Source organism: Cydia pomonella, chromosome 14 (assembly GCF_033807575.1).
Source record: "Cydia pomonella isolate Wapato2018A chromosome 14, ilCydPomo1, whole genome shotgun sequence".
Classification (NCBI taxonomy): domain Eukaryota; kingdom Metazoa; phylum Arthropoda; class Insecta; order Lepidoptera; family Tortricidae; genus Cydia; species Cydia pomonella.
The window spans coordinates 20,150,987-20,165,496 of NC_084716.1; the positions used below are offsets into that span (position 1 = coordinate 20,150,987).

Genomic DNA, 14,510 nt, shown 5'->3' on the forward strand with positions numbered 1-14,510 from the left:
AGTTATTGGTGCAGTATCTCAGCACACACGAAGGCATTTTGAGAATTAACTGAAACTTCTCGACGCGGCACGTCGCGGCAAGCGCCCGGCTCAGACTAACCAAGGTTGAGCCGGCCGGCTCTAACTCGTGTTACAAACAGTGAACTCGCGTTGCCGGCTCTATGTACGCAGTACAATATAACTCGATGCGGTCAAGTCATTTAATGACGGATTGCTTGCCAAAATGTTTATAGTTTTTTTTTTTTTTTTAGATTATCACAGTGAGGTAATAAGAAAGTTTGTTTCCACAAGATTTCGCGACTTCTTCTAGGTACTCCACTTTTACTAGTGTCCCAGGTTCTGGTTCGTCTTCTTCCAAGCGTTGCGCATTTTTACTGAGTGGCTTTAAGCGTTAAGTAAAGTATGTAAAATTTTATTTGTAAAAATTGTATTGTCATCTACTTTCATCTTCTTTTTGTTCAATGTCATGTAGCCATTTTCTCAGTTGTTGCGTTTAGAACACTTATCACTTTGATTTTGCACCTTTTTACGACTGCATTGTACAAATGGAGATGTGCAAAGTCGGCGAAACGGTGGGTAAAAGCAGTACGTACTTTACCTACTGAGATTTTAAGTGCTTGCTTTATTTTATTTATATTTTCTTTATTGGGGAAATAAACCGATACAGGCTAATAACATTTACAGGCATGATTTAAAAATAGATATAGCCTACATCCTAAGACAATTCCTACTAGGTCTGACAGTAGTTTTAGGACAGCATTGTGATTGGAATTAAATAAACAGACTTATACTATACTTACACTAATAATTAATAATTACTACATTTATCACTTCCAAATTGGGTTGTCCTAAATATAAATTACAGCTGCTAGACACTATAAAAGGAACAAAAAAAACGAAGCTACACCATTTACTTATAATAAGCTTAAAATTAAAGTTATACTCGTAGTAATGAGTTGACTTTGCGCTTAAATTCAACTCGAGTATTATTGAATATGTCAACCGAGACTAGGCGTTTGTTAGAGTTATTACATACGCAGCGGGGCTCGCACCCTTTCAGCATGTTGTTGTACCCCTCGGAAATTTAGACTTGTTTAAAAGTGGTTTCCAAGTTAATACCAAGATGTCTTGCGGACACTTAAAATTTCTGCCGTACGATATCGCTTACCGTTCTATGAAACAGACCTCCCTCTGCCGACACAGACAAGCTGGGACTCTCCATGCTTAATATTTATTTACAAAATACCGATGTAAGCATATTACCTTTCAATTGATCACATAAACATTTGATCAGATAGGTAGATCTTAAAAACAAATGAATGCGCTTGGTTTCAAACCAAGTATAGGTAAAAAACTTAAGTAAGTCACCTGAAGGTCTAGTGTAACATGAAAGCAAAATATTCGTTAACTATTCGATGACGTTAGGTGAGAAAACTACGCGGAAACTAAAAACCTATACTTTTTAGTTAACATGCGAGTGTGACATGCAACCTCAAACTCGTCCTTTACGAAAGATAGCTCATTTTGACAGTAATTTACCTTTTTCGTATGTTGGTAGAACTGGGTGTTATAGGTGGCCAAATTACGAAGTACGGCCCATGTGGGATCTTCGAGCGTATTAAGATCACCACTTAATTGGTTCACGTTATATTTCCGTTGAATAAATGCAGTGGTCGGCAACTTTTAAGCAGCCAATGCACTTTGTTTATAATTTGCAACTTTATCACTATATCTGATAATTTATTATCATGCAAAGAGCACTCGAGAATGTCAACGACGACTGACGACGACAACAATTGTCAACAAATACCTATTTTAAAGGATACAAAAAAAGTTCCCGACAGCGGCAGTACTCTCAAGTTCAAATGCCGCACGGGCTTGCGCTTGCCTTACTTACTTGATAGTAATACTTTTCGATAATGAAAATCTACAATCAAGCTGTTTAAAAATATGCACCCTTTCTTCGTGGTTCGCGATACTTATATAGTAAATCTGAATAGACCATAGATTAAGTACAGATACAATTATAATATGTTAACGGCACCAATCATGGAACATTTAAGAGAAAATTTGGAGTATTTTTGTAATTTCACCGACACCTGTAAAATTTCTACCGCTTTACGCTTTAAAAGTTGAATGTCCAATTCGTCCTTTATGTTTTCTATGTATTTATTGAAAGCTACTGCAATTGGTTTCAATATTATTAACCAATAAAACTGTGGTTTTTTGTGGCGCCATTAATTTTCAAAATAACAAGTATCAATGAAAAATTAAACTTAAGCAGCTCTTTGGCTCTTGTTTATGGTAAAATGTTGCCAGCGATTAAAAACTGATGGTAAATACTTGTTTTACAGGATTTGTCTATATTATCCTTTACTAGTGCCTGCTCCATTATAGGGGTGTTTACTATATGTAGTAGGTACTACGAACAAAATCGATGTTTGTAAGCGCGAGGCCACGAATCATGTTGTCCCTGTCATGTCATGTTATGTCATGATCATTTGCGTTCCGAACGCGCCGACTTGAGAGACGTAGACCTGATATAAATTTTATATACAAAATAACCAGGAAGAGTCGCTGGCCGCCTGTTGCCGACCCCTGAACAAGAATATTATGTATCCGTTTTCAAACGCGCTGACTGCGGGCGAGTGTAAATTCAAATATGACATTCGTAAGCGTTTCGAAACCTAAACTCAATAGTTAAATTAGTCACTCGAGAGTTGTCGAGTGAAATGTTGCGTTTGGAGTTTCGCCCTCAGGTGGCAATTCCATTTTTTACATTTTCAAACATTTATGAAATATTTACTATTAAATTTAATTGTCTCTAGTTTTGTTCTGAAATTTGGCTTAAAGTGTTTTAAAGTACAATAAAATCAAGAATCTGACACTATTCGTTAGGACTGACAAAACCTATGCTGGCGCCATCTGTAAAATACTTCGACCGGTCAACCCCATTTAACGTGCAGTAAGAAAAAGTTCAGACGTACGAGGCCACGGCATGTCGCATTTGCTGCTGTCAGAGAGGAGTGCTGCTGTATCTCGGTTTTAACCAATTTTTGAGGAGAGCAAGAATACGTAATTTGTAGGTATTTCGTCTAAGATATATCATCTGTTTATGCCATTGTACTAAGGGCGATAATATTCAGTTTAAGCAGAGCTTACTTTTTGATATTTTTAGATATTAAACTTTGTACAGGCAAAAATAGTTTTCTGTGTAGATTACTGCCCGAAAATCTCAGAAGCATTCTACACAAATTCAAGTATCTCTTGTTTAGCTTTGAAATAGCAAGCACTTTATCTTCTTAAATACTTCACATATTTGGTTCTTCACTCAATAACTTTTCCAATTTTCATGCCACTCTGAAGAAAATGGTATCAAATGAAAGCTAACCGTAAAACATATTTTTATTTTTCTTATTAGACACTGTTTGACAAAAATCATTTGAAAAAAATAGGTATAGTATCCTTTATATTCAAAATTCCTTGTCTTTTAAAAAACTGCCATCCTCTGACCTTCTGACACATGTGAATTGATACCTATTTCATTGAATTTATTACATTCTAGAAATTATTATGTGACATGATGACACATTCCTTCAGCAAACCCGTTTTAAGTCCTCGTGGATGGGTGGTGCAGGATCATGCTTACGAACTTTACTGTTCTTATAGTCCCATTTGACAGACGTGTTCGATAGGAATGAGGCTGGTACGTGGTGAGAGCTCGTGAGTCCATAAAAATCTCACACAGGTCGACCTAGTCCCAAATTCAGAAAAAACTTGTGCTTGGGGTATTAGGCGACGATACACAGACTTGTATAGATAAATTCATACTTAGGTGCATAGATAACATCCATAACTCGGGAACAAATATTCGTGATGAACACATAAATAATTGCCCATACCGTCCCGTGCCCGTGGTCAATACCGTCTAGGCTAGGAGACAGTTGAATTAGACTTTAATTGACCGGTTTTATATTATTTTTATGGAGCTCCCGATATTATTAAAACAATATAAAAGGTAATCATAGTTTATATCCCGGTCAATTTAAGTCTAGTGAAACTAACCGTGACCGTTAAATTACTTATATCGGAAGTTTCGTAGTAACAATATAATTAGATCTCTTACCTACTTTTTATATAGCCGTATCGATCTAAAACTTTGCTTAGGTATATATTGTTTACCTTTACCATCGATGAAAATACAATAGAAATAGAGGTATACCTAATAAAGGTAATCGGTGGATCTATTCGATTGCTATTTTTTTTTCACAATCCATAACTCCCGCGGGAACAATATAGGCCTTTGTCCTTCAGTACGCCAGCATGAAATAAAATCTTTTTCGAGCAAGTGTGATGAAAATGAAAATTATACATAATGTATGTGATGTGTACCTATGTGAAACACCATGGATTACCGTGTTGCAAATTGCCTCCAGCATGGAACTTTTCATCAAAGTAATTGTTTACCTACCTGTCTTGATCTACCCAAAACGCTTAAATACAAGTGGATCAGGAGGACGAAGATTTACTTCCCAGCATTCAGCGGAGAGAAGTAGGCTACGGACCGAAGAACGGTGGATAGGCTTGACTTATTCGGTAAATTTTTATCCCTAGGTACCTAATAAGACATTGTTTGTAGATTTACATAATTATTATTATGTTAATTATTAAAAATAAAATATACGCCTTTTTTAATTGATCGTTCGCTACATTACAATATTTTTTCAGGTCTTGGAAGTAGGTATCCAATATAAACAATACATGTTGGTATTTTGTTTTGTAATATAAGTATAGTTTATCTATGTGTACAAAAATTATGTGCACTCAAAAACAACTCGGCAAGATGTATCCTGTAGAATACTTTACTTGCCTCTGTGCCGCCGCTTCTCGAAGCTCATTATGATATGTTACGCTCTTCATGCTTGCTTTGCACTGGCCACGTAAAGTGGTAAGTAGATATGCAACGAGCGATCTAAGATGATGGGATTACATCTTAGCCGAGATGACAATAGTTTGCTACGATAACGAAACGCTTTCCGTTCTCTTTCTCTTCCATATTAGTGAGATAGAGATACATAGCTACGTCAGCACAAACGATTGTCATCTTGGGTAGGCCCCCAGTTCAGTTTTTGATGCGTGCTGAAACTGTTGAAAAAATATCGGACTTCAGGTAGGCATCGGGTAATATTAGTAGGTACTCAGCTATATGACCATTATTAAGGGTTTTGCTGTACATACTGGTATGGCATCCACGTTAATGTAAAGTTTATTGCTTGTTCGACATTCTAAAGCTTCTCTTTTACTCATTGGCCTCGTACCTATAGCTTGAACAAATAAAGTAGCGGTCTTTATACGCCGGAAGATCCCACATGGACTGTACTTCGTAATTTGATGATTACCACCCAGGTCTGCCAACATGCGAAAAGAATTTAACTATGAAAGTAGTGAGCTAACTTTCAGAATTGTCAAGTGTCACGTTGCGCAATACACTCGCATATTAACGTAAAACGTATCGTCAGTAGTTTGCTCGATTAACTTTTTACATGACATGTGTCAAACTGAATGTCATCCGAGTCTGGTTACTTTGGAATAATCGTATCTCACCCAATTGTGACATTTTTTTCTTCATAATCAACGTTCTTAAAGAGGTTTTATCTTCATCGTCTTTGGTGATGTTTTGATTCGATGTTCATTTGAATATCATCCTTAATACTTTATCAGTTAGGTCAATATTAATTTGTGTTGTATTTCTACCATTTTTAATGCGAGGGCTTGTAAACATTTTAACATTTTTTAGGTACTACTGCTTACTGCTGATGATGGCTCCACAATGAGTAGTAGATAGGAAAAATCAATGATATCATTATAAAATAGAAAATGAAACAGTCATTCTATTATGCAGATTGATTAGTTAAATACTTGAACGGCACTTATAAAATTAGAATAAATAAATGTCACTTATAAATTTAATTTAATGAATTTCTTGAATGTATAAGTTTACTTCTGCTCGATATTGTCTGGACCGTATAAGTCATATATGAAATCAACAATCAGCTACTAAAAGTTTGAGCTCACTCAATACCATATTTAACAAATTTACATGCCTACATTTTTTTAATCATTTCGCTTCGGTATAATTTGTAAAACACGTTTATTAGTTTTTTAAAAAGACCATAATAAAATTAACGTTAAATAAAAATATTTTATTATTTATGTCCAATCTTTTCAGAAATTTATAAGTAGGTATATTTTTATCATTTGTGACCGGTTTATTGATTGAACATGAACTAAAAAACTTAGTTCTCTCTCCTTATCGTTAAGAAGGTGGCAGAAAAAATCATAGACCTCTACGAAGATGGGAAGACGACTTCAAAGCTCTTGCTGGTGCCACTTGGCACAGGAAAGCCCATGATCGGGAACTTTGGAGAAACTTGGGGGAGGCCTATGCTGGAAAGCAAGACAATCTCGACTCCGATGTCTGAAACTGAGCATTGATATATAATAATAGTTTTTAAACTAAGGATAAGTGAAACTAGGAAATAAGATGTTTATTATATTTTGTAAACTAGTTAATAAGATTGTTAAATAAAGGCTTATTGAATTGAATTGAATTGAATCGTTAAGAAGAGATTATCGTCAGTGTACTCGTACTAATATTAGTTTAGTACCTATTTTACCTCAATCCGAGGACAATGCCACTTAAATATGTTCATAAATCTTAGTGGGAATTGTCTCAGGATGTAGGTTGCACTTATAATTTAAAAACCAATAAGTATCCTCTTTTTTGTAACCTATGTCTGTTTTTTTTTTCAAAAATAAGAGGAAACGAGCTTTTGTGGTTCGCCGGAACGATATACCTAATATTTGTTACTCTCGACTTTCGGAGACACTCGGTTAAACTCGTTTGCATGTATGTTAAAAAGATAGCAATATTTGCCGTTGTATCTTGTAGATATATTCAATTTAACCGGTTAATTTCTTTCCACAAACACAAAATAAAACTAATTTGCCATAAACTGGTACCTCATTAGAATAGTTCTTTAACCGGTAACCGCAAGCGGAAACGAAAACCTTTTCGTTCCCGAGTAATTGTACAAAAACGATTTAAAAAATCCCTTATAAATACGATACGAAACGTAAACGTGAGCGACAATTTGAGTAAACGTACTTATAATTTACACTCGCTCTTTGAGTTTCCAAAACGTCCCGCTTGGCGCGCTGTTCAAAATCCCATACAAAATGAGACTTAACCTAAACGCGAAAGTTACGTTACGCTATCGAATGGAAGTTACACTAGAGGTACAGTTGTATGTAGTTGTGACGTTTTCGAATAGACAATACATGTTTAAAAGACACACAAACAAAACAAATGTCTATTCGAACACGTCACGTGCGTGGGTATTCGAGTAAGTCACCTGTTGTATGTAGTTACATACAACAGGTGACTTACTTATGTTTTTTACCTATACCACCGCTTCGTTCCACCAAGGTTCAATTGGTCGTTGAATCGGTACAGTATAGCGTGTGACAGAGACGGCACGCCTACGCGTTCGTTGGAAGTAGTTGGCACTCCAACTTTGCGCCTTCCCAATAGAACTAATCGAGGTCGACCTCCGGCTCGGTTTCTGACAGATTAAGCCGCAGGTCAATTTATGCTGGTCGCTTGCGCGAACACATGTTTTAGTATTGCGCGGACGCCAACAGCGCTGCGCGCAGTTAGTCCGGTAGCAGGTGCCGATGGGGATAAACGTGTGCGCGTACTCGACCCCACGACCGATCGATTTTGTAATCACTTTTTGTGTTTTTATAGTACGGTGTTCGTTTATTAAAATAAACTTTTTTTTCTAACTTCAGTGCCGTTCTTTGTTACTTATTTCCTACACCCGCTATATTCTGGCCGCCCAACGTCTTTGGGTCTGGAAAGTTCGAACGCGCGTTCACCAAGAGTACCTACTGGTCGTGATTTGTCTGGATTTTCAAGAAAATGCCTCTCACACGTCGGCGTCGTGGTGGTAGACTCTCGTTGGGTTCACACGGGAGCACCGAGTCAGTCAACGAGAACATCACAATTAACCAGGAACCCTTAACGACGATGTTGACCACCTTGCAACAAACTCAGAACGAGTTTTGTCAGCAACTGCTTCGCGAGGTGAGGTCTTCAACTCCGTCACAGGCCGACGCCACGGCGGCTGCCATCGCTGCTGCTGCTACATTCGCTTCAGTTAATGGTAACTTTGCACAATGTACGGCTCGTTACAGCGGCAGCAAAGAAGAGCATCTAGAAAGTTTCATTGATAACATTGAAAGTTACAAGTCATGCTTGCATATTACGGACGAAAATGCTGTTCGCGGTTTGTCACTGCTACTCACGAAAGACGCAGGAGTTTGGTGGCAAGGTGTAAAATCACAAGTAAGGACGTGGGCAGATGCGCTCGATAAGCTACAAAGTGCTTTCGGCGAGCGCCGCCCTCCTTTTGTTATATACACAGAGCTTTTCTCGTTAGTTCAAAGCGAACAAAACACAGAAATATTTGTGTCCAAAGCCAGAGCGTTATTAGCTAAATTGCCACGAGAAGACCTAAGTGAGCGAGTGCAAATAGACATGGTGTTCGGACTTTTAGACCGCCGAATAAGAAAACGGTTAAAAAGAGACAACATAGATACTTTTGAAACATTGTCAAAGTATTGAAGATTCACGCAAAGAAAATCATATACCCGTTGCGGCAAAAAAATCGAACGATCGTCAAAGTTCCACGGCAGAGAGCGTTTCGCCGAATAGCGCAAGGTCGCGCGCCAGCGGTGCGAGCGGCGTTGCTAGGCAAAGTGCCGCCGCCGCCGAAGATACCTACGCTTCAACGTCGCGTACGCCGTCTTCTTCCGATCAACCTGACGTCAAGCCTCGTCGTTTGTATTGCGTTTATTGCCGTCGCGGCGGGCACAGTAAAGATAACTGTGAAAGATTAAATAAAAGTGAAAAAAGTGATAAGTGCGTAGAAAATAAGGTCGTTGAAAAAGTTAAGTGTTACGGTTGCGGTGCCCCTAATGTTATTCGGTCTAAGTGTCCTAGTTGTAACTCTAACTCGGGGGTGTCGTATTCGAATTATTCGTTTAATCCGGATAGTAAAATAACAAGTATTTGAAATATCCGGATATAAAAATTGGCGGATTATTGCAAGCCCTATATGGAAAGCACGCTGGACGCTGACGCCGACCGCCATACATAACCGGCGTCTACGTCGACGGTGCATACTCGGAGTGTCCGATCCATGGCCACCGGGTAAGAGCGTACGTTTCGTGGCCGAGGCGTTAGTGCCCGATGATTCTTGTTTCATGCTTATTGTAGGGGCCGGGCACATGGTCAATCCTGAACGTACAAGAATGCGCAAAGGACGCAGAGATGTCGTGGCGAGTGCGCGTGCGGCGACACAAGCTGAATCGTACGCACGACGCTTTCAACGGCAACGTGTCCTTGTTAGAAGATCTTGATGAATCGTACGGCGTTCGTATCAGATTTTATTATATTATTTATTTTTCTATTTATTGGGCACACAAAACAAATATAATTTATTACACGAAATATTGTTTTAAGAACATGTTTTGGTTGGGAATGCTATCCAAAGCAGTATGTTCAACATGAAATGCCTATTTAAAGAGCGAAAACTACTCTAAATTACACAATAAAATGCAATTAAATTATTTTAGGTACCAAAACTTAATTCGTACAAAGAAGAGAGGGAAAATAAAGCAAAGAACTAAAATACATTACACTGTAATGTAATGATTACAGGAAAATCAGACTGAAACACATATAAGATAATATAAACCTAACGTTATGGTGATGAATGGCAAAGTACTTCCATAACCTGTTTTCGAAAGATTACAAATCTTGAGTTGAAAATATCAAGATGACTATTGCTAATACGACTATTTCTTTCAACTCGAGTCGTAATATGTGCGCAGGACTCGTGACTAAATGGAATTAATTCCTGATGTCCAACTGCTAAGGAATAAAGTTAGCTATGGTCGTCTCTGTAACAGTTAGGAACTAGTATGACAATGAAAATTTTTAAAACAAGTTTTTTTTCACGAAAGTGTAGTACTGTTAGTACTTTTGTATCTTTGGAGTCACATTGTAATGTTTGCAACTATTTAGGGGCGCCTAGAAATATGCAAGATGGTGTTCGGTGGATGCAAACCTTTCTCGACTCGGAAGACTGATTGCTTGGCTGAAACAGTGAAAAAACATGGCGAAGAGAGCGCGAGGAGAGTGTTTGCGTTCGTTGGGATTGATCCGCCGACATTCCCTATTCCGAAAGTAAGTTGTACTTCCAAAATACGAGGAAAATAAGTATAAACTAATTTTTAAGATAAACGGTTCTATTGAAAATGAGCTAAAAATAATCCGGTGGTCTTAGGTCTAGTGTACCAGTCATCACACCACTCTCCTCAAAATTCTAGGGTATTGATTAGACAAAAGAAAAAAACCTTACAGTACAAAAGGCGGACTTAATGCCACGAGGCATTCTCTACCAGTCAACCTTAAGGCTCAGCAGAGAGATTGTGAATGGTGCTACAATTACAACAGCAAAAGCAGACTAGTTTTGTTTATGTTTGTTTTTTAAATAAATTTAAATTATCTGTATTTCATGTGACGTTTATTAGCTGGTCCTGTGCTTTTATTTTAGGAATGCGAGCATTCTTGTTTCGGAACAAATAAACAGCAGCGTTTACTCGCTTATTAGTGAGGTGTACCTTAACGACTTCTCTGTTGCAAGCTCATCACTTGGGTATTTTAACTTAAATGATGGGTGGGTAGCTCACAGATTCTCAAAGCATTTAATGTATTCTCAGTCAGCTCGCAAAGCGTGAACAAATGTCACAGATGCGGGGCTGGATTGAGATATTCGGGCTGTTAGAATACAGGTGTAGCAAAACGTTTGATAAGAGGCAGTTTCAAAAATCACCAAAGAGTAGAAGTTTTACTCCTCCAAAGAACTTGTCTTCACGGTTCGTATTTGCGTCAGTTATGAACTTGTTGCCTCATTATTCGCGAATAGTTTCCGGACGGGTGACTAACTTTTATTAATATGCTGAAACTCCCGTTAGTGCGCATACTTTTACTATATCCTTCGCATAGCACCTGTTAATTTGGTCCCGTAGTAAATTTATTAGAAATGTCGACACCAGCTCCACCTGTAGTTAAAGAAGTTTTAAGCGTTCTTCAGGATTGTCAGGTGCGGAGGCATCCGACAATTGACTTTGGATGACCTGAGTTACCGTTGTAAATAAATATTTTTGCCTGGTGGTTATCTTTCATTGGCACTTATTTCTATATTCTTCACAGAAGAAGTTCTTCTAGTTCCATGGGGTTTATCTGCACCAGTGCAAACAGTGAAAAAGCGTTCAATCAAATACACGTTGCCTGTCAGAGACTCAAGACTCAAATAAGCAAAGCCCCTTTTTTTGTTCCTTCTTGTACGTATTTATTGGTAAAAAAAATTCTAGGATATCCATTTAATGTCTTCTTCCATGGTTCTAGCTTAGAAATATTTACAGGGATTCTACCACGCAGTAAACTACGTAGCCAACATGAGCAATATTCTCAAAGAAAGCGTGTACGGAGAATTTAAGGCGGACTGTTACGTAGTGAAGGACGGGATGGATGTGGCGTGCCTACAGCTCTACGTCAAATTCGAACCAGTTAACAACTATGACAGCGATCAAGACGATGATTAACAAGCAATATAGTATACCAAAGCGATAATGTATTTGTTTCACTTCCCCATGAAAGAATATATTACCCTACCTAAACATAGGGGTAATGTATTTTCACTATTTTTAAGAGAAGGCGCGTCCTTGAGAAGATGTATTAATTTTTATTATAGAAAACATTAAATGTCCAGTCATTTTTGGTGTGACACTTAATGAATCACCGCGATATAATTGAATATTATTTATTTTTATTATTTTATTTATTTATTTTTTTATTTATATTTTTTATTTTTATTTATTTAATTTGGCCATCACACCTCTATTTGACAATGTCTGTAGTAAAAATTGGCCTGCTTTTTTTAGAGCATCAAAAAGTAAGTAATAATCTAATACGAGCAGTTATCATGCAGCAAACATACTCAGAAAATTTCGAAAATACATGAAAAAGTCTATCCAGAATTGATTACGGTGATAGTTACATAAACTAATAATTTAGATTTTTATGTTAATATTAAATTAATATCATCAAATTGAAAGAAACTCACCGATGAAAGGTTACCGGTGCTTGCGTAAGAAAATACGCATCTTCCTGTATGTGATCTTCAAACTATTACACATAAAACCTCAGCACGTTTTTCAACAATGTTTCAGGAATAAAAAGAATGTAATTAAAAATTAGCACAATTACCGCTGAAATCCTGCGTAATATTTCAACTAATATGATACGACTACGTAAAGTTGTTACGTATTGAGACCTACTCTGAAATAACAATGATATATTTAATTTTGCTGGATTATTTTACATCCAATTACATCCATTTGACATTTGTCTCAGTTCATTTTAGTGACAAGCCTAAAAAAAAACGAAAGTAATTGCGAATTGATGTCTCATTCATTCATAGACAAAAAGCAATAGCGTGTTGTGAATAAGATACCTTTTACCAAGCTCTTATTTTTGCCCGGTTTCTATGTTTTGTCCTTCTTCTGAGGTTAATATGTTTAGTTAAGACATATCGTGCCCTCGTAGCAAGGGGGGATGTTTTTCCAATTTCGAATTCTTTTTTCCAATCATCTTTATTTTGAAGTCAGCGAATTTTTTTTACTCCGAATAAAATTCCGTACACACTTAATTTTTTAGGGTTCCGTAGTCAACTAGGAACCCTTATAGTTTCGCCATGTCCGTCTGTCGTTATATGAACTCTATGTGGCTATATTCTGGCGGCTCTGGGATCTTGCTCTAATAAATCATGCATTGCGACAGAACGGTAAAATAACTAGAAATAAATAAGTAATTTTTCGCTGCATAGGTATCCCTTATGCTTATATTTTATGTACAATAGTACATGATATTTACTAATAGCCTTCTTTTAGCTTATTCTCATAAAATGGTAACTACGGAACCCTACACTGAGCATGGCCCGACATGCTCTTGGCCGATTTTATTATTACTGTTTGTCAAAGCACATTAGTGAGGATTTTTGTGGAATTTATTTTGTGAATAAAATTAATCAAATAAATTATTTACATGAATTACAAAATCAGCCATGTTTTATGCCGTGTCGCTATTTAGTTCCCCTCTATCTCTCGCCGCGTTTATTTCGGCACCGACCGAGTGGCTCACAATTTGGGTAGCATGTTTCACTTTAATTTTTTGGAAGTTATTTCATTTGAGATGCACTAGGGTAAATTTTCTTAATGTTTTGCTTTTATTATTTTTATCAATATTGTACACATCAATTCTATCTTTAAATGAAATTTCATTGCCATTTAAATCAAAATTATTATCAATCAAATTATTTCTTATATTTTTAATAAAATGAGGCACATTATTAATTGCAAAAATCTTGTGATCATCAATAGAAATGAAAAACTGGCGATATCAGCTTCTTTTAGCTTATTCTGATAAAATGGTAACTACGGAATCCTACACTGAGCATGGCCCGACATGCTCTTGGCCGATTTTATTATTACTGTTTGTCAAAGCACATTTGTGAGGATTTTTGTCGAATTTATTTTGTAAATAAAATTAATCAAATAAATTACTTACATGAATTACAAAATCAGCCATGTTTTATGCCGTGTCGCTATTTAGTTCCCCTCTATCTCTCGCCGCGTTTATTTCGGCACCGACCGAGTGGCTCATAACTTGGGTAGCATGTTTCACTTTCATTTTTTGGAAGTTATTTCATTTGAGATGCACTGGGGTAAATTTTCTTAATGTTTTGCTTTTATTATTTTTATCAATGTTGTACACATCAATTCTATCTTTAAATGAAATTTCATTGCCATTTAAATCAAAATTATTATCAATCAAATTATTTCTTATATTTTTAATAAAATGAGGCACATTATTAATTGCAAAAATCTTGTGATCATCAATAGAAATGAAAAACTGGCGATATCAGCGTCTTTTAGCTTATTCTGATAAAATGGTAACTACGGAACCCTACACTGAGCATGGCCCGACATGCTCTTGGCCGATTTTATTATTACTGTTTGTCAAAGCACATTTGTGAGGATTTTTGTCGAATTTATTTTGTAAATAAAATTATTATTTTTTATTTTTTTTTTATTCCGAAAAGGTAAGCATTTGACCACAATCTCACCCGATGGAAAGTGCCGATGTAGTCTAGGATGGAACACGCCTACCTAAAAGATGTCTATTCACTCTCGATTTAAAAAGGTCCAAGTTATAGTGGACTGGGAATAGATTTGCAGGAAGTGAATTCCACTCCTTAGCCGTACGCATGATAAAGCTGGATGCGTAGCGTTTAGTGCGAATCAGTGGTAAAGTAACG

General features: G+C 36.8%; 1 protein-coding gene across 1 annotated transcript; it reads left to right on the forward strand.

Moving 5' to 3' along the window:
* The first annotated feature begins 9,331 nt into the window (after positions 1-9,331).
* On the forward strand, positions 9,332-11,764 carry LOC133525163 (uncharacterized). The gene is made up of 3 exons (XM_061861422.1): positions 9,332-9,499; positions 10,154-10,315; positions 11,557-11,764. The coding sequence occupies exons 1-3, from the start codon at positions 9,398-9,400 to the stop codon at positions 11,734-11,736; spliced, it is 444 nt and encodes a 147-aa protein (XP_061717406.1). The 5' UTR covers positions 9,332-9,397; the 3' UTR covers positions 11,737-11,764.
* The last annotated feature ends 2,746 nt before the right edge of the window (positions 11,765-14,510 follow it).

Excerpts from the sequence above, each read along its gene's own strand:
- LOC133525163 (XM_061861422.1), top strand. The coding sequence starts at position 9,398 with ATGTCGTGGCGAGTGCGCGTGCGGCGACACAAGCTGAATCGTACGCAC. Across the intron at positions 9,500-10,153 it reads ATCTTGATGAATCGTACGGC|GGGCGCCTAGAAATATGCAA; the intron begins GTTCGTATCAGA and ends GCAACTATTTAG. Across the intron at positions 10,316-11,556 it reads CGACATTCCCTATTCCGAAA|GGATTCTACCACGCAGTAAA; the intron begins GTAAGTTGTACT and ends AAATATTTACAG.